Raw genomic sequence first — 22,772 nt, 5'->3', positions numbered from 1 at the left:
CAACAGAAGTATAGATGTAGCCCATGAGGCTGGCCTCTGAATTCTAGAAAATGAAAAGAAAAGGACACTGTAGGTGACCATGAGTGTTCATGTAAATTTCTGTCCAAAACTTCTATTTACATTTTCTTGCTGCCCTCAGCATTTCTAACAGACCTTTGTTTACATTATATGTTTTAGTACATTTAAGATTACTTATTTTATTGCTAGACTAGGGAAATGGCCTGGGTTCCTCTGTACAGGTAAAACAAAAAGTATCCTAAGTAACAATCTTGCATATCATGTTTAGAACCTGCCAAAAGCATCTATGTGAGACAACAGATAGCAAAATATGCACATACTGAGATATGGGAGGGGAAACTAACTCTTCTTTAAACGCGCAATTACAGAAGAATTTGAAAAAACTATTGCTGCTCCTAATTAAATATTATGGCTGAAAGAAATGTTACAAACGTTCAACAAGCTGTTTTGAGAAATTTCAACTTAAGTAGATTTACTGCACTGTGTTACGTAGCCAATTATCAAAATTTCTTTCAGAAGATTTTAATTTGTATAGTGTCAGAGCAATCTTCTTCTTGATTTTTATTTGAAAGCAACTAAACCAAAAAGCTATCAGATTGCTGGATTATCTAACCCAGGGGTATGTCAAATGTGGCTCACACAACCTGAATGTAGTCATCCAAGACACCGTATAATATTTGCTCCAAAATGCAGATCTCCCCACAATTCAGAGTGGCATGTTTTACACTGAAAACAATCTCCACGCACACAAGGTTTTTGTTCTGTTAGATGCCAGAAGTGCTCAACTAGTCTTTGCCAGCGTTACAGGAATCTGTCCAATCCCCTTTGAAAGGCATCTAGGCCAGATGCCATCACCACATCCTGTGGCAAGAAGTTCCACAGACTAACAGCATGCTGAATAAAGAACTATTTTCTTTTGTCTGTTCTCTTTTGTCTGGGTTGACACTTTCATCGAGCTGTCCACCAGAACCCCAAGATCTCTTTCCAGGTCCATCACAGACAGCTCAGAACCCATTAGCTGATAAATAAAGTTTTGATTTATTTTTTTTTGCCCCAATGTGTATTACTTTACATTTTCTTATATTGAAACACTTTTGCCATTTTGCCACCCATTCTCCCAGTTTGGAGAGATCCTCCTGGAGCTCTTCACAACCCAGAAGAGCTTCATGCAATCTGCAAACTTGACCACCTCACTGTTTATAGCCCTGTCATTTATCAACAGGTTGAAAAACATCGGTCCCAGGACAGATCCCTGGGGGACACCGCTTTTCACCTCTCTCCATTGTGAAAACTGCCCATTGACACCTACTCTGTTGCCTGGTTCCAAACTAATTCTCAACCCATAAGAGGACCTGCCCTCTTATCCCACCTGTGGAGTTTTCTCAGCAGCCTTTGGTGAAGGACAGTGTCAAAAGCTTTCTGAAAATCCAGATAGACAATATTCACTGGTTCACTTGCATCCACATGCCTGTTGACTTTTTCAAAGAAATTTAAGAGGTTTGTGAGGCAAGGCTTGTTGGTCTATGTGTTTTAAGATTTTATCTTGGATGAGGCTTTCCACCATCTTCCTTGGAACAGACGTTAGGCCAAGGTCCCCCTTCCTTCCCTTTTTAAAGATTGGCATGACATGTGCTATCTTCCAGTCCTCTTGTACTGTGGCCATTTTAAGGGATAAGTTCTATATTTTAATTAACAGATCAGCAACCTCATTCCTCAGTTCCTCAATAATCCTTGGGTGGATGCCATCTGGGCCAGTGAATTACTGATTTTCAATTTATCGATTAGGACTAAAACATCCTCTCTTTTAACCTGCATCTGATTTAATTCATTAGTCAGGAGGGGCTGTTTGGGCAGCAGAATCTGCCCAAGGCCTTCTGTCATGAAGGATGCGAAGAACTCATTTAATTTCTCTGCAACCTCCAAGTCCCCCTTTACCTTCCCTTTACCTCCCTCACCACCCAGAGGGCCAGCCGCTTCTCTGGCAAGTTTCCTGCTTCTACCATATTTAAAGAAGCTTTTATTACTCCCCCTTATATTGCTGGCCATATGTTCCTCAAAGTTTTTCTTTGCCTTCCATATAGTCTTCCTATATTTCTTTTGTCAGAGTTTGTGTTCCTTTTAATTTTCCTCATTTGGGAAGGATTTCCATTTACGGAAGGACTCCTCGCACTTTAAAGTCTCCCTAACTCCACTCGTTAACCATGCCAGCACCTTCTTGGACTTAGCTGAGCCCTTCTTTCTTCGCGGTATATACTTCCGCTGAGCCTCTACTGTTGTTTTAAACAGGCTCCATGCACTCTGGAGAGATTCCCTTTCAATTTCTTTCTAACAGCTGTCAAACCTACAGTTCAATGCATTCCAATGGGGGAGAAAAAAATTCACCAAAAATTAACAAAGAGTCAGAACAAAGCCAAATTAAGTTTGCAAAGGTTTTACAAGGTGCACTAACGATCCCAAGCATTTAAAACAGTTTTTGAACATTTTAAGACACTTTAAAAATAGCGAAAACGGACATCGCAAAACCATTGGAATGCATTGAATAGGCTTCAATGCATTCCAACGGGGGAAACATTGTTTTGCTTAGCGATGTTTCCTATAGCGATTTTCGCTTAAGGACGGTAATCCCTTCCCATTGGAACGGATTAACCGGTTTTCAATGCATTCCTATGGGAAATGGTGTTTCGCTTAGCGATGTTTTCCCATAGCGATGTTTTTTTCGGAACAAATTAACATTGTTACTCGAGGCACCACTGTAGTTTCCTCATATGAGGGAAGTCTGCTCTTCGGAAATCAAGGGTTTTTGTGTCAGATTTGCCTGACACTCTCCCCCCCAACATGCATGGCGAAAGAGACTGCAGCATGGCTGCTATTCCCTAGCAGCTCAGTGACATTCACGTCCCTAACCAGGTCTTGAGTACCAAACAATATTACACCCAGAGACACCTGTCCTCTGGTGGGCTCCATGACAAGTTGCTCCAAGGCACAGTCATTTAGCATGTCAAGAAACCCAGTCTCTCCTTCTTGACCCGAGCACGCACTGACCCTGTCAATGTGTGGATAACTGAAGTCCCCTGTGATTACAATCCTGTCCCTCTTGGACACCTCCCTGACTGGTCTCCTCATTTCAAGGTGTCCCTCGAGTTTTTGATTTGGAGGACGATAGCAGCCCCCCCACTATCAAATTGCTCCTTGGGCCTGGCAGTTTCATCCACAGTGATTCTATGATGGTGTCCAATCCGCCGTCCATCTGCATTCTGCTGGAGTCTACTACTCCTCTGACACAGACGGCCACACTACCGCCCACACACCCCCTCTATCCCTCCTATAGACTTTATAGACTGGGACTGTGGTATCCTACTGGTTTTCTCCTCCATTATACCAATACTCAGGAGAGGAATAGAAAGGAATACTCTGGTTGATGAAAGCAGTGCCAATGTGAGGAATTTGGATTTTAGGATCATGGACTATGCCTTCTGGAAGATAAGAGTGCTGGCAATTGATGGACTGCACCTCACAAAGACTGGGAAGAATGTGTTTCACACAGCACAAAGAACTTCATTAGGAGGGTTTAAAACTGAATTGGAAGGAGATGCAAGCTTACAGGTAAGGATAAATTAAAGGCTAATGCAAAAGAGGAGCTGACCGAGCAACTCTAATGGAACTCAGTAATAATTTTCATTAAAAATGCACAAAGGAAAGCAGTCACAAATCACACAATCTCCAATGTGTATATACAAATACCAGGAGCACAGAAAACAAACAACAATGGAAAATCTTAGTTCAGGAGGAACTAACTAATAGGACTTGGTAGGAAAAATGGCAACAAGGGAGAACCCTGGGCAAAAATGATTACGTTCTACTAGAATTCTTGATTTCAAAGCAAATCAAAGCACAGCAGAGCCACATATATGCTGGATTTTTAAAAAGCCAATTTTTATGAACTCAGAACAATGATAAGTAAGGTTCCACATAAGGAGATTCTTAACAGAAAAAGGAATCCAAGATGGATCAGAGTTTCTACAAAAAAAAGAAAGAAAGGTGGAAGACAGAAAAAAAGACTAATATGGCTTCCCAGAAAAAATTCAGAATTCCTGAAAATAAAAAGAGCAACAAAAGTAAAAACAAAATCTGCAGGTCTGTGCATAGCAAAAGACAGAGAAAAGAAATAGTGACTCAGTTACTCAATGGGGATGGGAAAATGATAACAGTTGACAAAGAAAGGCAGAAGTGTTGAATTCCTACTTCAGCTTGGCCTTCTCCTAAAAGACAGTATATGCTCTTCCAGGCAAATGTGAAGTACAAAAGGGAGGGAAGAGGATTTCAGCTTGATATATACCTTATTACTTTGAACAAGTTTAGATCTCCAGGACCAGATGAACTGCATCCAAGGCCATTGAAAGAACAGCAGAAGAATTCTCAGAACCATTGTTTATTATTTTTTTGGAAATCATGAAGGATGTGTGAAGTGCCAGATTGGAGGTGGGCTAACACTGTCCCTATCTTAAAAAGGAGGGGGGGAAGGAGGAACCTAGGAACTACAGACTAGTTGGCCTGACATCAATCCCAGGGAAAATGCTGGAGCAGATTATAAAGCAGTCACTCTGTAAGGACCTTGAAAACAATGCAATAATAACCAGAAGTCAACATGGATTTGACAAGAACAAATCCTGCCAAACTAATCTTATCTCATGTTTTGATCAGGTAGCTTCCCTGGTAGATGGTGGGAATAATAATTTATTGTCATTGTAAGTATATACACATACAACAAAATTCACAAAACCCGGGTCGCAAGAATGGGAATCTTGCATGATACCACTGGGAATGCTGTAGACTTAGCATACCTTGATTTCAGGAAAACGTTTGACAAAATGCCTCATGATATCCTGATCAGCAAGCTAACTAGTTTTGAGCTGGATTCACAGTTGGTTACAGAATCATACTGAAAGAGCATGGATCCTTCTCAAACTGGGAGGTAACAATTAGAGTACCCCAAGGTTCAGTCCTGGGCCCATTCCTCTTCACCATTTTTATTAATGACTTGGATGAGGGAGTTCAAGGAATGCTTATCAAATCTGGGGATAATATCAAGTTGGCTGAAATAGCTGATACACTGGAAGGCAGAGACAAAAATTATAAAAAAGATCTTGATAGATATTTTTAAAATTTTTGATCAAGCACTGGGCTGAAAACAAGAGAATGAAATTTAACAGGGATAAGTGCAAAGTTCTACACCCAGGGAGAAAGAAAAACAAATGCGCAAGAACAAGATGAGGAATATTTGGTTCAGTAATACTACAAGCAAGAAGGATCTAGGAGTCACTGCAGATCACAAGCTGAATATTAGCCAACACTGCAATGTGGCTCCAAAAAAGGCAAATTATATTTTAGGCTGCATTAACAGTAGTACAGTCTTCCAATCCTGTGAAGTACTAGTTTCCTTCAATTTGGCACTAGTTAGGCCTCATCTTGAATAGTGTCCAGTTCTGGATACAGAACTTTAAGAAGAATGCTGACAAACTGAAACAAGTTCAGAGGATGGCAACAAGGATGACCAGGGGGGACTGGAAATCAAGCTTTATCAGATTGAAACAATTGGGCATGTTTAGCCTTGAGAAAAGAAGACTGTGGGGAGATGATAGTACTTTTCAAATACTTGAAACACTTTCATACAAAGTAGGGGCAAAATCTGTTCTTGATCTTTTTAGAGTAATAATGGCCTCAAGCTACAAGAAACCAGCTTTCAACTGAATACAGTGGTGCCTCGCAAGACGGTTGCCTCACGGGATGATTAATCCACAAGACGATTAGTTTTTGTGATCGCGGTTTCACTTCGCAAGATGATTTTTTTAAAGAGACGCTTTGTCGCAAGATGATGTTTTTGGGTCCGTGACTCGCAAGATGATTTTTTTAACGGATACTTTTTGCAAGATGAATGTTTTACAATGATATTTATAAAGTTTTTTTATTTGACTTTGTTCTGACTTGTTTTGCTCATAAGAATGCATTAATTACCGTATTTTTCGCACTATAAGATGCACTTTTTCCCCACAAAACAGGGAGGTGGAAAGCCTGTGAGTCTTATGGAGTGAAGAAAACAGATTATTATTTCCTGTTTTCTTCTCCTAAAAATTTGGTGTGTCTTATAGAGAGGTGCGTCTTATGGAGCGAAAAATATGGTAGATCTCAATGCATTTCTATGGGAAAACGTGTTTTGCAAGACTTTTTTCCGCAAGACGACAATTTCCCCCCCATTTGAACACATTAATTAGATTTCAATGCATTCCTATGGGGAACCACGTTTCGCAAGACGATGTTTTCACAAGATGACGTTTTTCGCGGAACAAATTAACATTGTCTTGCGAGGCACCACTGTATCTGGAAAATTTTCCTAACTGTTAGACCAGTAGAACAATGGAACCAATTCTCTTGGGAGGTAGTGAATGTTCCAACACTGGAGCATTCAGTTATACTTTCACTTGGATTCCTCCCTTGAGCAGGGGAGGGGGTTGGATTCGACAGCATTATAGGCCCTTTCCAACTCCACTGTTCTATGATTCTATGTAAACAGGAGGCACTTTTATTCTTTTTAAATATTTTTCCATCTGACCACATTTTGAGGCCATAAAATATTCCTGATGGGAGATTGCCTCTCCCCAGGAACTCTGCTCTACAAAGGAAGTAACACCCACAAAAATACTCATTATACTGAATCCTTTCACCATCATTTGATTTTTGCAGCCACATTATAGACTTTATTTCTAAATACAAGAATGGCAGCCTCTACTTCAATTACAATGATAATCGCTTGTTGACATTTGGTCTAGCTTTTCAATTTGTTTCTGATTTCAGAAACATTATGATTCTTGTTAAATTTTCTGACAAGAAAACCACATGCTTCCCCTCTTAATATAGCTATAACAATGTTCCTTATTCATAAACCAAACCAAGAGCTTAGGGGAAAAGCTGAAGGAAAAGTTAAAACCTTGAACTTTCACCTTTTAACTGATGTTACCATAAGTGATTAAGATATTACATTACTCTATAAGCCACATTTGTTTAACTTAATGAGCAGCGCCAACTGAAACAGTTAGTGGAAAAGATCTACTAATTCTTACTGGTATTTAAACTAATTACTTGAAATGAGCCATTAAATTGCAAGAATCTTAAAATCAGGAAGGGAAGGAAATACATTATGTTTAGTTTCCAATAAAAGCAAAAGCCATTTGACTGGATAAATTATGTGGTTATGGTGTTTTAGTATTTTTGACAATAGATAAATTACACTTTTACTCCATTTCAACATATCACTATTGTGCTAAAAACAAACAGCCCAAGCTACAATCATACACAGTTTTATACGGAAATAACATTTGCTGTATTTAGTATTGCTTAAATATGCACTGAATCATTGGTACCTGCAAAGTTTTGTTTTCCAGTACTTTTCAACAGCACATATGCAAATCTACACACATTAAATCTGCACATTAGGCACTTGCTCTCACTGTTACCAATTCCAATCATAACACCTGTAAAGTCAAATATGACCAACAGTGCAGATCTATGTAGCATTCAAAAATAAGTCCTGGGGATTCTTCCCCAGTAGGCATGTACAATATGTATTACAATCTGTGGACATAGTTTGTTTCCACTTTTTCTCATACTGTGCATTTGGGATTTCATTCATTGCAATGTAACTTCATTATTGTGAAAATGCTTATTTATTTATTCGCTGACTTTCTCCCCATGGAGACCCAAAGCACCTCACAACTATACAACAATCATTTTAAAATACCATATGAATACCATATAAAACAATTAAACATATATCAAGATTAAAACCAGAATTAAAGACAATTTTAAAACATTTTTTAAAATATTTTAAAATTTCTATGTTTAATAAACATAGCATTCCTGAGACAATTATTGTTTAAAAGCCTGCCTGAAAAGGAAGGTCTTTCCCAGATAACAGAAGGACAAGAGGGAAAGGGCCAATCTGGCTTCTCAGGGAGGCACACTCCAAAACCTGGGAGCAACCACTGAGAAGGCCCTCTCTTGTGTCCTCACTAAACGAGCTTGGGAAGGAGACGGAACCAAGAGAAGGGCTTCCCCAGAAGATCTTAAAAGCTAAGAAGGCTCATACAGGGTGATAAGATCATTGAAATAGCCAGGACCCAAGCCATCTAGGGCTTTACTGTACTGTAATAATAACCAGCCCTTTGAACTGGATCCAGAAATAGACTGGCACCAATGGAGCTGCTGCGGTAAGAGTTGCATGCTCACTGTAACCAGCACCAATCAAGTAGTCCAGCTGCATCATTTTGAACCAGTTGAAATTTGTTAACACTCTTCAGCACAGCCCCACATGGAGCTTGTTGCAGTATTCCAAATAGGATATAACTAGGGCATGTGTCACCATGGCCCGATCAAATATTTGCATATTCATAGCATATTTTTCCTCTATTTATAAGCAAGAAAGAATATGCAATGTGTAAAAAATAAACCCTACATTCTTCTTAATGCACCTGGGAGTAAATTTCCCATTTAACCTTTTTTTAGTTCAATATTAAAATGAGCAAATAATGTTTATTCCATCTAGGGAAGAGAAGTCAGAAGAACTCGATTAATAATGATGATTGCAAAGGACATGGTTGGTAGTAAAAATGATGTGCTTCAGTGTTCAGGTCTCCAAACTTTTCTCTTGATAGGCCTTTAGAGCAAAAGGAACTAGAATGGTTTCTTGACTATTTAACCGTAAGGAAATGAAACAAGTTGTAACTATTCTACAGGGTGCAGTATACAACTGGTTCTCTGGGACGGCTGCTATTCATTATTTATAAATAACCTTGGGTGTGCATACCATTGTATAGAGCCAAACAGTATATTTAAGGCTGCCTTGAATTATCTGGGTGTGTTGGGACAGAGGGTATGAGAAGCAATGAAGTTTACAGAAAGATGTTGGAAAAGGCTTTTGGTAAGAAACTCACTCTCCCTTTTTCTTTCACTCAACATCTCCAAGTAATAGGTTTCTCTGGGTTAACGATTACTATCCTTATGGTAAAAATACTATTTTTATTCCAGTTGGGTCTATCCTTCAAATAATATTTAACTTCTTCCTGATCCAAGGAAAGAACTAAAGATTCCTCTTTTTTTCTTATTCTTTCTTTCTTTTCGGTACACTGACTTCTTCGCACCTCTAGTTAAGAAAGGAAAGACCTTACTAATAGACCAAAGCAAAGTGTCACAAGATGGAAAGGACAAACTGCAATACTTCCTGTTAATTCTTTGTTTTCTTAGCAGTTAAAATATATTTTCACCCACCAAGCTCTACCCGGACCACCCGCGCGACCCAGGAGGTGAGGCTGAGGAGCCTGACGCCGAGGGAGGCCCGGAGGGAGAAGACACGAAACCGGGCCTTCTCGGCGGTGGCTCCTCGCCTTTGGAACAATCTCCCTCCTGAGATTCGCGCGGCCCCTACGCTGGGTACATTCAAAACTCAACTGAAAACATGGCTGTATGTCAAGGCCTTCCCTCCTGCCAGCACCTAATCTAACTTAATTTATTTTTCTCTCCTTTATCTATTTATTATTTGCAATTATCTATGATTTTTGTCATTTTCTGTTAATTGATTTTTAATTTATTTTATTATAATTGTATATATGTTCTTGTTAGCCGCTCAGAGTGGTATAGATTTACCAGATGAGCGGGATATAAATCAAATAAATAAATAAATAAATAAATAAATATTTTCAGAAATTTCAGATTCAAATCCAAATAAATCTCTTGCATCTATAGTATGTATTTAGAACAACACAAAGCTTTCTACTAAAATGTTTTTGTATCCATTATGGGATGCTAGTCAAAAAGGATTCTGAGTCTTTTAGAATATTGGACATCTATAAAGATGCAACTGTCTTTCTGAAAACTATTCTAAATAAAATGCTACAAACAGAAAGAAAGTGACTTATTTATTTTATTTTATTTTATTTTATTTTATAAATAAATAAATAAATAAATAAATAAATAAATAAATAAATAAATAAATAAATAAATAAATAAATAAATAAATAAATAAATAAATAAAAAGATGCAACTATCTTTCTGAAATAAATAAAATAAATAAAATGCTACAAACAGAAAGAAAGCGATTTGGCTGGTGTAATATTCATTAAGGAACTCCACCATTTACTATTCTATTTTTTTTAATGAAAAGGTTTGTTGGCTTGTAAAAACAGGAGGTGGACAGGGCTCTTCTGCTCAGAGATCCCTCCCTCAGCTTTTCATCACAAGCATGCACGTTTTTGCAGAGCACATTCCGTAGTGTAACTCATGGGGGGGGGGGGGAGGACAGCTTCTGTTATTATTTTGATTTACAGTTGCCCTTAGAATCCAAAACATTGTTCCCCACGTAAACATACCTGACAGCTTAAAAAATACATACAAATTGAAACTCCTTAGAACAAACTGATACAGTCACTCTAGTCTAGATGAAGGATACAGTACTTTATACTTTCCTGTTTGCATATTACGAAAAGAAAGAACAACAGACACAGGAAATGAGTTCAAAGAGACTGACCTTCCTGACTCTTTCCCCACTCAGCAAACACAGAATGGAGTTAGATGAATTGAGAGTGGTATGAATAAGTGAGATATCCAGTGTGGTGAATAAAGTAACAGACTAAGACTCAGGAGGCCTCGGTTTGAATCACCATTCAACCATATAAGCTCATCGGGGTGTTAAACTAGTTAAAAAAACAAACCCTACTTAAATATCTTAATTACTTTGAAAGTCCATAATATGCAGTGAGTAGCAACTTGACTCCATATTACGTAACATTAAGAATTAGTCTGAGTAACTAACTAACCACAGATTTCCATTTCAAACAAGGTGGGAAACAACAGCTACCTACAGTACTTTGTAACAAGGCTGGATCTCAAATCCACTTCAAACCATAGCTCTTCAGTTTGGACAAAATGAAGAACTATGAGTTAACTGCAAAAATAGGAGCAAAAGAACTTCATGTGCAAGCAAAACCGAAACAAAACACCTTGTACATATGTAAGCTTATTAAGACAATACATGATAACCAAAAGAATATTACTCTGTATCCCATAATTAAAATACTAGTTAAGATACCATAATTAACTTTATTTATTTTCTCACCTTGTTTCCACGAGGTAGGCAGTGTAGGTTTCCTGCATGTTCATGGCATTCCTTCCAGACCTTTTCTCTGCTTCTGCAACACTTATTTCTATTTTCTTCAATAAACAGTCTTCCATTATCTTTTCACAAAGAGACAAATGTTATAGGTTTAAACATATAAACTATTGTGCACAAGAAACCAAAAAGTCATTGAACTGTGGCAAGTGGCAAAGTCTGGTTCTTAGAAGACAAAAGCCAACCTTTAGTTAATATTGTCAACTGTACCCAATTATACAATCAAGTAGATATGGAATTTTTGTTACTTATGAACTACAGCACCCAGAAGTCTGCAGGAGTTCCCCCAGACAGACCTCTGGAACTTTTAGGCAAAAGCAAAACAAAAACACACCAATCCTTTCAGGTACATATAATCAATTTTAGCTTAGAAACAATGACTTCTTTTTTATATGGTAAAGAAGAGTAAATGCCTAGATAGAGCTAGGTTCTATGGAAACTGTAAAGCATTATGGCTCTGGTAGTCTCCTTACCTATTATGCTCCATATAGGGAGCCTCTCAAGAAACCACCAGACTCACAATGCCATGGAGTTCACACAGAACTTAGCCTTCCTAGCAGCTTCCTCCATCTTCATCATATTAAGGAAAGCAATTAATGACCTGCCGAAAATGATTACAGAGAACTGAAAGGGCTAGTGGTGTTTGGCTGAAGCCCTCAGAAGTCTGGCCAGGGAAATTTCTGTAGACCTTTGGGGGTTGTGGTCTATGAAATTTCAAAAATCCTACACCCACTATTAAGTTCACCTTATTCTAGTCTTTTTAGTATGTACATCCTAGTCACTCTGTTCTACCCTATCAGAAATAAAGAACATCCTACCATAGTACTCTATTGGCCTCTTACAGTGGTACCTCCACTTACGAATGTCCCTACTTATGACCAATTCAACTTACAACCAGCTCCGGCTGCAAAATGTTGCTTCTACTTGCAACCAGAGCTTCCACTTACGAACAGAAAAAGGCAGGGGGAAAAGGTGGGAAATTCAAATTGCTAATTGTAGGTGGCAAAAGAGGCTGCTTCGTTGTAGTTCTTTCGCTCCAGCAGTTAGTGTGTTGTGGTCGGAGGCTTGGGAATGCCTCCTTCTGCTTCAGAGTGAACTTGTGTGTGCTTGCAGGGAGGTAAGGTGCTGTTTTCTGCTTTTTAAAAACTTCTGGGTGTTTTTGCAGCATGGTTTTCGGCTGAGGGGTTATGTTTCTGTGATGTGATGGGTCTTGGGGAGGTTTTTTTTGTTTCCCCCCATTTCTGATGGGTCTTGGGGGATATGGTGGCTTTTTGGGGTTTTTTCCCCATTTCTGATGGGTACTGCATACTTCCCTTGCTTTTTCCTTTGTTCTTTGTGCATTTCCAGTCTGCTCCATTTGTTTTCTGTGCATTTGCAATGGGTCTTGCACGCTTGATTGCTTTTCTCCCCCCCCCTTTCAGCTCGAAGAGATTAATCGTGTTTCCAAAGAGTCTTGCAGTGATTTTTTTGGTGATTTTTTTTGTTTGGCTGGAACAGATTAATGGGGTTTCAATGCATTACTATGGGAAATGGTGCTTCAACTTATGACCATTTTGACTTACGTTCATGTTCTGGAACGGATTATGGTCATAAGTGGAGGCACCACTGTAGCTGAATTGAGGCTTATGGCACAGCAACAGCTAGATCATGTTGCATAATATCCTACTCTTCCTTGGAACAGATACAGGAAGCTGAAAATGTAAAGCATTTTCTTTTCCATCTGCTTTACTAATCAGACTAATTTTGCCTCTGGTTAGGAACTTACACTGATTATTCCTTGTGTAAGAGCTACTTTAAATATTATGTAGTAGAAGCAGATTTACATCTAATATTTTACAACCACTGTAATATGCTACTTCTGAAAAGAGGACCTTAGCAACAATATCAAATTAATCTAACATTAAGTGCTTGAAAGTTCTCTGCTAGCTTAGGCTGGGAGTAGACTGGGCAAAAAAGTAGCTATTAGACTTAAAAGATGAGCTTGTATTCTGTCACCAGTACCCAACACCAAGTACTGTACAATTTTGGCAGAATCCTAAATATATGTAGGCAGATAAATTTGAATTAAAGAGACTGTAACTTTCTAACAAGCAAGTCTATGTTCATGCAGAATGAAAGTGGGCAACTACGACTCTCCAGATATATTTCCATCTGCCATAACCATCTGCATTTCCATCTGCCATAACAAGTGCACCCAATGTAAGAAATGATGGAATTTGTAATCCAACAATATATGGAGGAGCATACTGTATTTTCCATACATGTATAAGATTCCCCACTCTCCTAACCCCAAATTAAGAAAACTTAGCTTTGAGTATTCAGCCTCTGGGCTCAGAACGCTCGGACATTACGAGTCCCTGTTGAATCTGAGCACTGCCTACAGTCTCCACCTCCAACAAGGTGTGTTGCAATTGGTTCGTATAGCACCAGCAGACATCAGTTCCATAAGGCTCGTGATTGGAGGAAGCCAAGTCCCCTGACTGTAGTAAGCTAGGCCTTGTGATTGGTGGCAGCCTGTTTGCAGAGGCAAGGTATGTGCCATTTTGTTCTCTCCTCAGCTTACTTCCATGTGTAAGACGACCCTCAATTTTTAGTCTAAAGATTTTAGACAAAAGTATCATTCTTATACATGGAAAATACAGTACATTCTCTACCCCAGTGCAGCATGAAGAACTTGTTATCAAAGATTACAACCTTGGCTGCAAAGCAGAACAGGATTTATCTTTAGTGTATTTTCGAAACCAGATTTTAGCTATCCTGACATAATCATAAGCACAGTCTTAGATGTGCAGAGCTGAAAGGGACCCTATGGGGTCCAGGCCCTATTAAGGAGGCACAGTGAGGAATTGAAATCCCAAACTCTGGCTCTGCAGCCAGATACCTAAACCACTGAGCTATCCAGCAGCTCCATGTCTGCTTGGATAATATATTCCTTAATGTTAGACCTAATCTGTCCTACATACCTTCCATCACTTATTGCACCTGTAACTTAGATGCCTTTCTCCTAATCATCTGACACTGAAAAATGCGAGAAAAGAAAGGGTTGTAGCACCTATGTCCCTCCAGATGTTCCTGAACTATTCACTCTCATCATGCCTGACCTCTCCCTAAGATAATTTTGATATCCAATGACATCTGGAAGGCCACAGATTCTCTACACATAAAAAATAAAATATAAGGAAGATTCAAAAAAAGGGATAGCTAGCAATAATAGATGATAGGGTCTTCCAAACAGGGCATGTTTCTTGAAATGTCCCTGATTAGTCCCAAAATTCCCAGGATATATTTTCCAACATCGGGACCATGTAAGGTTTGCCTTGGTGCATTCAATGACAAACAACATGGAAACCATGTCCCTCCTGCAAGGCAAGGTTTATTTCTTCTCCTGATTTTCCCAAGGAAAGCAGAGCTGAATGCTAATACTTCTTTTCAGTACAGTCAACCCTCGACTTACGAACGTCCCCAGATACAAATTTTTCGATTTACAAACAGCTCCGTTGGCAAAAATTGGCATCGACTTGCGAATGCAGCTCGACCTACGAATGAGGTTGAGGCTCTGTTCACAAGTCAATGCCATTTTTTGTGAATGGAGCCATTCGTAAATGGCTCCCTGCAAAAAGGCAAGGAGAAAGGGCGGGAAATTCAAATTTCCCACCCCTTCTCCCTGTCTTTTTGGCTTCGGAGGTTTCAAAGGGCTTTCTCTGATGTCGGGGGGGGGAGCCCTTTGAGAGCTCTGAAGCCAAAAAGGCAGGGAGGGCAGGAAATTTGAATTTTCAGCCCTTTCTCCCTGCCTTTTTTGCCTTCACAGGTCTCAAATGGCTTCCTCTGATGTCGGGGGGGGGGGGGAGCCCTTTGAGACCTCCGAAGGTGCCCATTGCAGCGGCGGGGACCCTCAGGGAGGTCTTCCAGGGCTTGCCCGCCACCATAGGAGACCTCACTGGGGGTCCCTGCCGCCACGGGTTCTCAAAGGGCTTCCTCCAATGTCAGGCAGAAAGCCCTTTGAGAGCTCTGAAGGCAAAAAGGCAGAGAGAAAGGGCAAGAAATTCGAACTTCCCACCCTTTCTCCCTGCCTTTTTGCCTTTGGAGCTCTCAAAGAGCTTCCCCCCCCCCCCCAATGGGAGGAAGCCATTTGAGACCTCCGAAGCCAAAAAGGCAGGGAGAAAGGGCGGGAAGTTCGAATTTCCAGCTCTTTCCCCCTGCCTTTTTGCCTTTTGAAATGCTGGAATGGATTAATTCCGTTCCCACGCATTTCAATGGGAAATGGTACTTCAACTTACTAACTTTTCGACTTACAATCATCCTTCCAAAACGGATTAAGTTTAAGTTCATAAGTCGAGGAAAGGCTTTCCCACTAGCTCTGGGAAAGCCTTTACTCAGAAGACAGGATAAGCAAAGAGCCTTGCCTTGCACACACTAAATATCAACAGCTATCATGACCATCATTATTATTGCCAGTTCTTGACTAAGGAAGCAGGTGATTCCACGCATAAAGGGAGGACAGGTTCCCGTGACTCCAAATGTTTTAGAAAAAGAGGGGAAGGCTTTCCTAGCAAACTGGAAAATGGCAGGGCAGGGAAAGAGAAGAGTAGTCAAGGCGACCGATTTCAGGCGGTTACGCCTTCCTCACGCCCGGCGGCACCTGCCCCAAATCCCTGCCGTGCCCACTCCCCCGAGGGGCAAAAACCCTTCCCTTCGCCCCCCCCCCCCCCGAATATCCTTTCGGGACCCTTCTCTCTCCCTCCTTCCTTCCCAGGCCAAACGCCTCGACGACACCCCCCCCGACCCTCAAAGCACCCTCCCCCCGCCGGCCCTGTCCTTAAACCGAGCAGCCCCCCCCCCCGACGCCTGCCTCTGCCCATTTCCCCCCCCTCCCCGTCCGTCACTGCCCTTCTTCCTTCGCCCCCTTTTGCGAGAGAGAAGGGAAAGGGAAGGCGAGGCGAGCCCATCCACGGGGACGCGGCCTAACTGCTTCTCCCAACCGCCGCGAAGTGGCGGAGCTTCCCTCACCGCATAGGCAGCGGGGCCCGCCGCCCTTCGCGCCGCCCCCCTCTCGATGTTGTCCTCTCCCTCCGCAGGGCCGGGGCCGCCGGGAGACTCCGGCTCGTCGCCCTCCTGGCTGCTGCTGCTGCTGCTGCTGCTACTGCCGCCGGTGCTGCTGTTGCCGCCGCCGCCAGGGCTCTCGGCACCGGGATGCTCCATGGAAGGCCGAGGGAGAGAAGAAGAAGGCCGCCGCCGCCGCTCTCCGCGCAGGCGCCCAGCGCGTCAGAGGCGGCGGCGGGGGGTGGTGGCTGAGGCGAGAGCGGGGAAGAGCCCGCGGGAGGGCCCGAGTCGGAAGGGAAGGAAAAAAAGAAAGGGAAAAAAAAAAGAAATGCGGGCGGGCCAGTTTCTCAGTGGCGCTTCCCCGTCGTCCCCCTTAAAATACCAGCGCTTTGATCTTCGTTACGTATTTGTTTTAAAAAAAAACACCAAGTTTTCTCCGTGGGTTATGGATAATTCACTCCGTCGGGTGATGGGACTCGTTTCCACTTCTTTCATGTCAGTGGGTCTTTGATTTCAGTGTCCCTTCCCGAGATTAAATCTAGATGGAAGCTTGACGGGAAGGCAGGGTGAGCCTCTTCCATGCAGACCGATTGCCTTCGTTAGGAGCCCTCAAATGGCGCCGGACTTAACAGCGACCTTAAAAGAAGAGGGTCCTCAAGGTATGTGTGAGGTCCAAGGAGCGGTTTTAGAATTGCTTACGCGCACCCTGCGAGTTCCCTTGGCAGAGCGGGATTGGAACCCAGGTCTTCAAAGTCCCAGTCTAAAACTTATTACACTACCCCACACTGCCTCACATATCAGGTTTGCTTGGGAGCGTTCGTCTTTACTGGGGAGACTGTCAATTGGGGTGAACATGATGAAATTTAGTTAGTAAGATTTCTGCCTTAACTATGCCCACTTATTCAACACAGTCAGACAAACTGAAAACCTGGAGAACAATATGGGCCTAAACATATATTTGGGAAGCCAAAATGCCTCTTTCAAACCCTATTCTCTACCTTGTGTTGTTATAAGCTATTGTTTCATCATTAGGACCTAGCCCCTACCAAAAATGCTAGAAAAGGTGTTTACAAGATTCATGCACAAGTATTTCAGTTATATTACTAGTGTGGATTCAAAAATTCCAGTATGCACATCCTTTAAAATTCAAGTCAAATTGCTACAGAAGACTATCTTAATGTATATCTAGAGTAAACACCCCAAAAACCACACTATAATTGGAAACAGATTAAGGGTAACGTTATGAAACCATGCATAAAATAGACTTTAGGTTTATAAAACACATCTTAAATTAGCTGTACCCAAAGGATACTTTAACAGTTCACATAATCAAAAGGAGCTTTCATTCCAAGAAAATCTAAACTGTAAAAGCTTGGGAAACTGTATTTTACAGGTAAAGGTAACAATTAAAATAATCTTGGAAGAAATTTGTGCAAACACCGAAGGCAACAGAAGAGAAACCAGATACATTGGAAGCACTCAAAGGGTCTTTAAAATAATCTTTAATCATTAAAAGACAGTATATAATGCTAACAACAGTGCGTGTACAATACAGAAAGAATCCAACAAATGGCAACACCAAATCACGTTCAAAGCAGTAATGTACAGCAATACATTTAACAAATCCCACTCAGCCAGCCAGTCACTAAGAGAAAGCTTGCCTTGTGTTGTCTTGTACGTATGTATTCAAGGTAAGCCCCATTGGGAGTGTGTGCAGAACTGCAGCCCACATAATTTGCATCTGGCAGTTTTCAATAAATTGCAGAGACAACATGAATATGTTAATTCAGATTTCCTTAACTTTAGCTACCATACAAGAACAGGTGCATCATACATGACCTTTTCTTTGTGATAATGAGTATAATCCATCATTTTAATTTTCCCCCCTCATTGAGTGAATTAACATGTTTATTGCTTAGTTCTCCAATTATTTCTGTGTTATTTCGTCTTGTCTCCCTCTGCTGGCTTGTATTTTAATTGCTGCATTTCCTGCTCTCCAAAAAAGGTTCAGACCATAGGAAAGACAATTTTAGCAGAACATGAAAAAGAGCTATCTTAATACCGGATCAAACTGTTGAGTATGATACAATACGGTCTGTATAGCAGTTATTCAGGGTCTCCAGCAAGAATTTTTCCCAGCCCCACCTGCAAATGCTGAAGCTGCATGCATGCAAAGTATGGACTCTGCCATAGGACTACAGCTGTAGCCTATGATAACCCATTGTGTAAATGTGCTCTGTGTATTTTGACCATATTCTTTTCTCCACATCAAGACAAATCTGTTCCTCCTCTTTGCAGCCGATGCTTCCATACACCTCTCTCATTAGCAAGAAACTGACTCATTCTCCCTCTTTTTCAGAGCTGATTTTCAACATTTAAACAATAGCTTCTTTTTACTTGTTTGTTTGTTTGTGTGTTACAAGGAGAGGATAGTCCTACTAATACTGTATTCACCAGGGAGTAACTCCTTATTTCCTTCTTTGTTATAGGGAGGGGACAATTTTTCTGTTACATTTATAAGAGAGTAAGTCCATTGACTGTGAGAGATGCTGGTGTACTGGATAGTGTGGCAGACTAGAACTTGGAAGATCTGGGTTCAAATGCCTGTTTGGGTATGGAAACTTGCTGGGAGCAGGTGGCGTAGTACTTAAATATCACATGCAGCTTGAAAACCCTACTAGGTTCGCTGTAAGTCAGATGCACCTTGACAGCACATAACAAATGAAACAACTCCTACTGAACTCAGTGGAGCATATATCTGAGTAGACATGTGTAGCATTACAGTATTACTTGAATAAAGATTCATTTTTTAAAATAAGCAAATTGACCATTCAGTTTGATAACCAATGTGTCTGTCAAGTGAACTACAAAGAGTCTTCATTTTTCCATACATATACACATACTAACATATTCTTTGAAAAAGTGTAGCTTTTGAGGAGAAGCTGTTCAATTCCATGGTGCTATAGACCAAGATGCATTTTAATGCAGTAATCATCATAATAAAACTGGTTTATCATGCCAAAGGTATATGGAATGGCAAATCCTATTAGTAAGTGATTAAAAGTAAATGATCTTTGCTTTTCCCTTTCAGCCAACAAAGCATTTACTTGTTGTTTAGTCCTTAAGTTGTGTCCAACTCTTCGTGACCCCATGGACCAGAGCAGGCCAGGCCCCCTTTCTGTCTTCCACTGCCTCCCAGAGTTTGGTCAAAAGCATTTACTAGAAGAGTACAGACCTTCTGGAAACAAGGTGTTTGAAAACATGTGCTTGACTTAATAGGAGGGAAACTGGGCTCATAAAAAACAATATGGAAGAACTGACAAACCTTTTTTTTTTGAAGAGGAGAGGAAACAGATATTCATCTTGTTTGTACAAATCAAGTTTTGCACTAAGATGCAAAGCCTCAAAGGAAAGAGTCGACACAAGCCCAAATCTTTATGGGGAGATTAATTTGGGGCTGATACACCATAGTCCCACCTGTCTCATCCCTGTAGCACCTGATTCACATTTACTCCTCAATTTGTTCTCGTGCTGTTTCTCATTTTACATTATATTCACTCCATCTTCTGTTTAATTCTGCCATGGCTTGAGGTCTCTGTGCAGTATAAATGTTGTTGTTGTGTTAACCTAGTGGCACAGTGATTTAGCGTGGTAGGAGTGACTTGCACTTACAAGTCATCTGACTTTCAGCAGTTTCTCAGCTTTCCTTCCTGCCTCCACTTTAAGCTGAACGCAGGGAGTAACTTAGGGGAGAGCAAGTAGTTATTGGGGTGCATGGTGGCCATTTAGTTCTTTGAAGGTAGTATTTATCAATGCACAGGTACAGAACTCCATAATGGCAAATACTGTAACATGTATCTCCTCTGTACATTGGAAAACGTTATTTAAGAGAAAATTGAAATGGCTGATCATACCCCCTTGTGATCCCACAGGCAAAACAGTGTCAAGTTTTAGGAGAACAGTGATCAGCCTTCATTATTATGAGATTTCCGGTTTCTCTCTGAAGTTCCCCCAGCAACCTCCCTCTCTGCCTTGCTGGATGACAAATTGCTCTTCTGCCTTCTCTGTGCCTTTTTTTTTTTAAAGATAAAGTTTGCAGTTCTTTGCCAGGATGTTTCATTATTATCCTATGCATTTCATATTTTAGCCTCAAGAAAGTACTAGCTCAATGATATACATGAATTCTCAGGAGTAAATCACATTGACCTGATTTGTGTTTTTACTCCAAGATAAGCCAGTGCACTCCCAGAGTGGGGAGACAAAGCTGGCCTTGTGTCCTAACAGTGGGGTAGCACAGGAGAGAGAGGCATAAAATTTTGTGCATGTTTCCAGAGGAGGCCAGGAAGTGTTTTTGGTGGAGGAAAGGGGAGCATAAAGTTGCTGCTTATAAGCGGGGGCGACGGGACCCTTTTCTTTGACTGAAGGAGTACAGGCCTTTAATAGATATTAAAAGGGTGGAAATAAATGAATGATTTTTTTAAAAAAAATCAAATGGGTTAAATCATGATTTTAATTTTAAAAATGATTTTTTTAAAAAATTAAAATCGTGGTTTAGATGAAATCCACCCTGGATGTAAAGGTCTTTATATCATTTTAAAAGTGCAGGGTAGCGTGTTTACTATCTCTCCCATTTATGTGGCATTGCAAGCAACGTGTGGCACAACATGCTTGACTGACCTTTCACTCCTTTATCTTTCCTCCTTCATCTTTCGCAATCCCAGCGCTTCATGTTGGTGTGTGACTGTTGATTGTGTTATAACAGGCACCGTGCTATCTTTCAACCAGGCATTTGTGAGGGAGAAATCTTGGCCCAGTGGTATGGCAAGATACCTGAACTTACAACGCCATGGTTACATTGGCTACTCCAGGAACAATACCTATTGATAACAGTGGTGAGCAGGAAAACAAAAGCGAGGACACAGAAAGTGGACTCATAGCTGCAGTTAGCACAAACAGTGGCCTGCATGATGTCTCTGTGGCGGCCAGCTATTCCACTTTGTTTTCATTCCCATGTTGCTGTATTTCCTGAGGGGCCTTTTGCCTTCTTTGATGGTGCTTCTGGATCCATCCATCCCTGTGTCTTCTCTGGACAAAGCTGGAGGATCACAGGCCTTTTCTGAGCATTCTCTTTGCCACCAGGTGGGTGTCTTGGTTGCCATTTGGGAACACTGCGACATGACTCTGCTTTGCTACAGGGATTTTGCTCACCTCCGACTGTTTCATTATTTTTGGTATACAAGAGTTCCTGAGGAAGATATCTTTTTTTTTTTTTTGCTGTCTTTATTTTATTTTTATTTTTTTAATCAACTACAAACAAATATACAATATAAAATACAATATAAAATAAAATAGGAAGGAAAGAGAAGAAATGAAAACAAAATGAAGGAGGAAGAAAGAAAGAAAAAAACACCCCAAACCCTCCCCCCCCCCTTTGGGGACAGAGATTCAGACCTCATTGCATCCCAAATTTCCCAAGTTTCCAGAGAGCATTGAAAGCGAAAAAGACGAAACAAAGCCCATCAATCATTTTGCCCTATCCTCAGATCTGTCCCTGGGCCCAAACATATATTAAGTTCCAACTTTGTTTTGCATAGTCTCTTGGTTGTTCTCGTAGTGCTTCTGAAAGTGTATCTAATTCTGTGATGTCCAACAGCTTCTTCAGGAACTCCTCCATTGTAGGTATGTCTTCACTTTTCCATTTTTGGGCCCAGAGTAACCTAGCCGTTATAAATATATACATCAAACAGTATTTAATTTTCTTGTCAGTAATTTCTGGCATAATATTTAATAGTGCTATTTCGGGTTTGAAATTTAATTTCTTTTGGGTGATTCCTTTTATTATTTCCCACAACTGTAACCCCTGGCTTTTTCACATGTCCACCACATATGGTAATAAGTTCCTACTTTTTTTTTTTTACATTTCCAACAGATATTGCTGCTACCTTCTGACATTTTTGCCCGTTTTGCAGGAGTGTAGTGCCATATATTTTCTCTTAAATTTACTGGCTTAATCATTTTATAGCAATCTTTCCACATCATTGTCCAGTGATCAATGTCAATATTATAACCGAAATTACTTGCCCATTTTATCATCGTCTCCTTTACCCTGTCATCCTCCAGTTCGTATTCCAGTAAGTATGTATACATTTTCTTTATTATTTTCTCATCAGTGTGGATCCACAGTTTATCTACCTGGACTTCACCCTCGAAAAAGCCCAAATTTCTATCTTTTCTATATCTTGATTCTAATTTATTCAATGACCACCAATCTGTTGCCACCCCTAGTTCCTCTAATTCTTGCTTACATTTTATATTTTGTTCTCTGTTAAGTAATTCTTTATAAGTTAACAACATCCCTTTCTGATTCAACACTTTCAACGTAAAGGCTTCTATAGGAGCTACCCATAATGGAATTTTCTTATAGGTTTGTGCTTGAACTGAGGAAGATATCTTTAATCAAGGTATTTGACACACCCATCTCTGGATGAAAGGGTGTTTC

General features: G+C 40.5%; 2 protein-coding genes across 2 annotated transcripts in view; one reads left to right on the top strand and one right to left on the bottom strand.

The window, feature by feature from the left end:
• The window catches only part of SNX4 (sorting nexin 4), a 51,965-nt gene extending 35,454 nt beyond the window's left edge, over nucleotides 1–16,511 (bottom strand). The window contains exons 1-2 of the mRNA XM_072984892.2: nucleotides 16,241–16,511; nucleotides 11,180–11,298 (exon numbers count right to left, since the gene is read on the bottom strand). Of these exons, the coding sequence (XP_072840993.2) occupies nucleotides 11,180–11,298; nucleotides 16,241–16,432 (311 nt within the window). The 5' untranslated portion in view covers nucleotides 16,433–16,511. The remainder of the gene's footprint in view (nucleotides 1–11,179; nucleotides 11,299–16,240) is intronic.
• Nucleotides 16,512–16,747: 236 nt separating this feature from the next.
• LOC110090113 (TGF-beta receptor type-2) overlaps nucleotides 16,748–22,772 on the top strand; it is a 55,545-nt gene continuing 49,520 nt past the window's right edge. Inside the window, exon 1 of the mRNA XM_078393950.1 lies at nucleotides 16,748–16,932. Within this exon, the coding sequence (XP_078250076.1) occupies nucleotides 16,887–16,932 (46 nt within the window). The 5' untranslated portion in view covers nucleotides 16,748–16,886. The remainder of the gene's footprint in view (nucleotides 16,933–22,772) is intronic.

Source organism: Pogona vitticeps, chromosome 1 (genome assembly GCF_051106095.1).
Source record: "Pogona vitticeps strain Pit_001003342236 chromosome 1, PviZW2.1, whole genome shotgun sequence".
Taxonomy (NCBI): Eukaryota; Metazoa; Chordata; class Lepidosauria; order Squamata; family Agamidae; genus Pogona; species Pogona vitticeps.
This window is presented reverse-complemented; position numbering and strand designations above follow the sequence as displayed.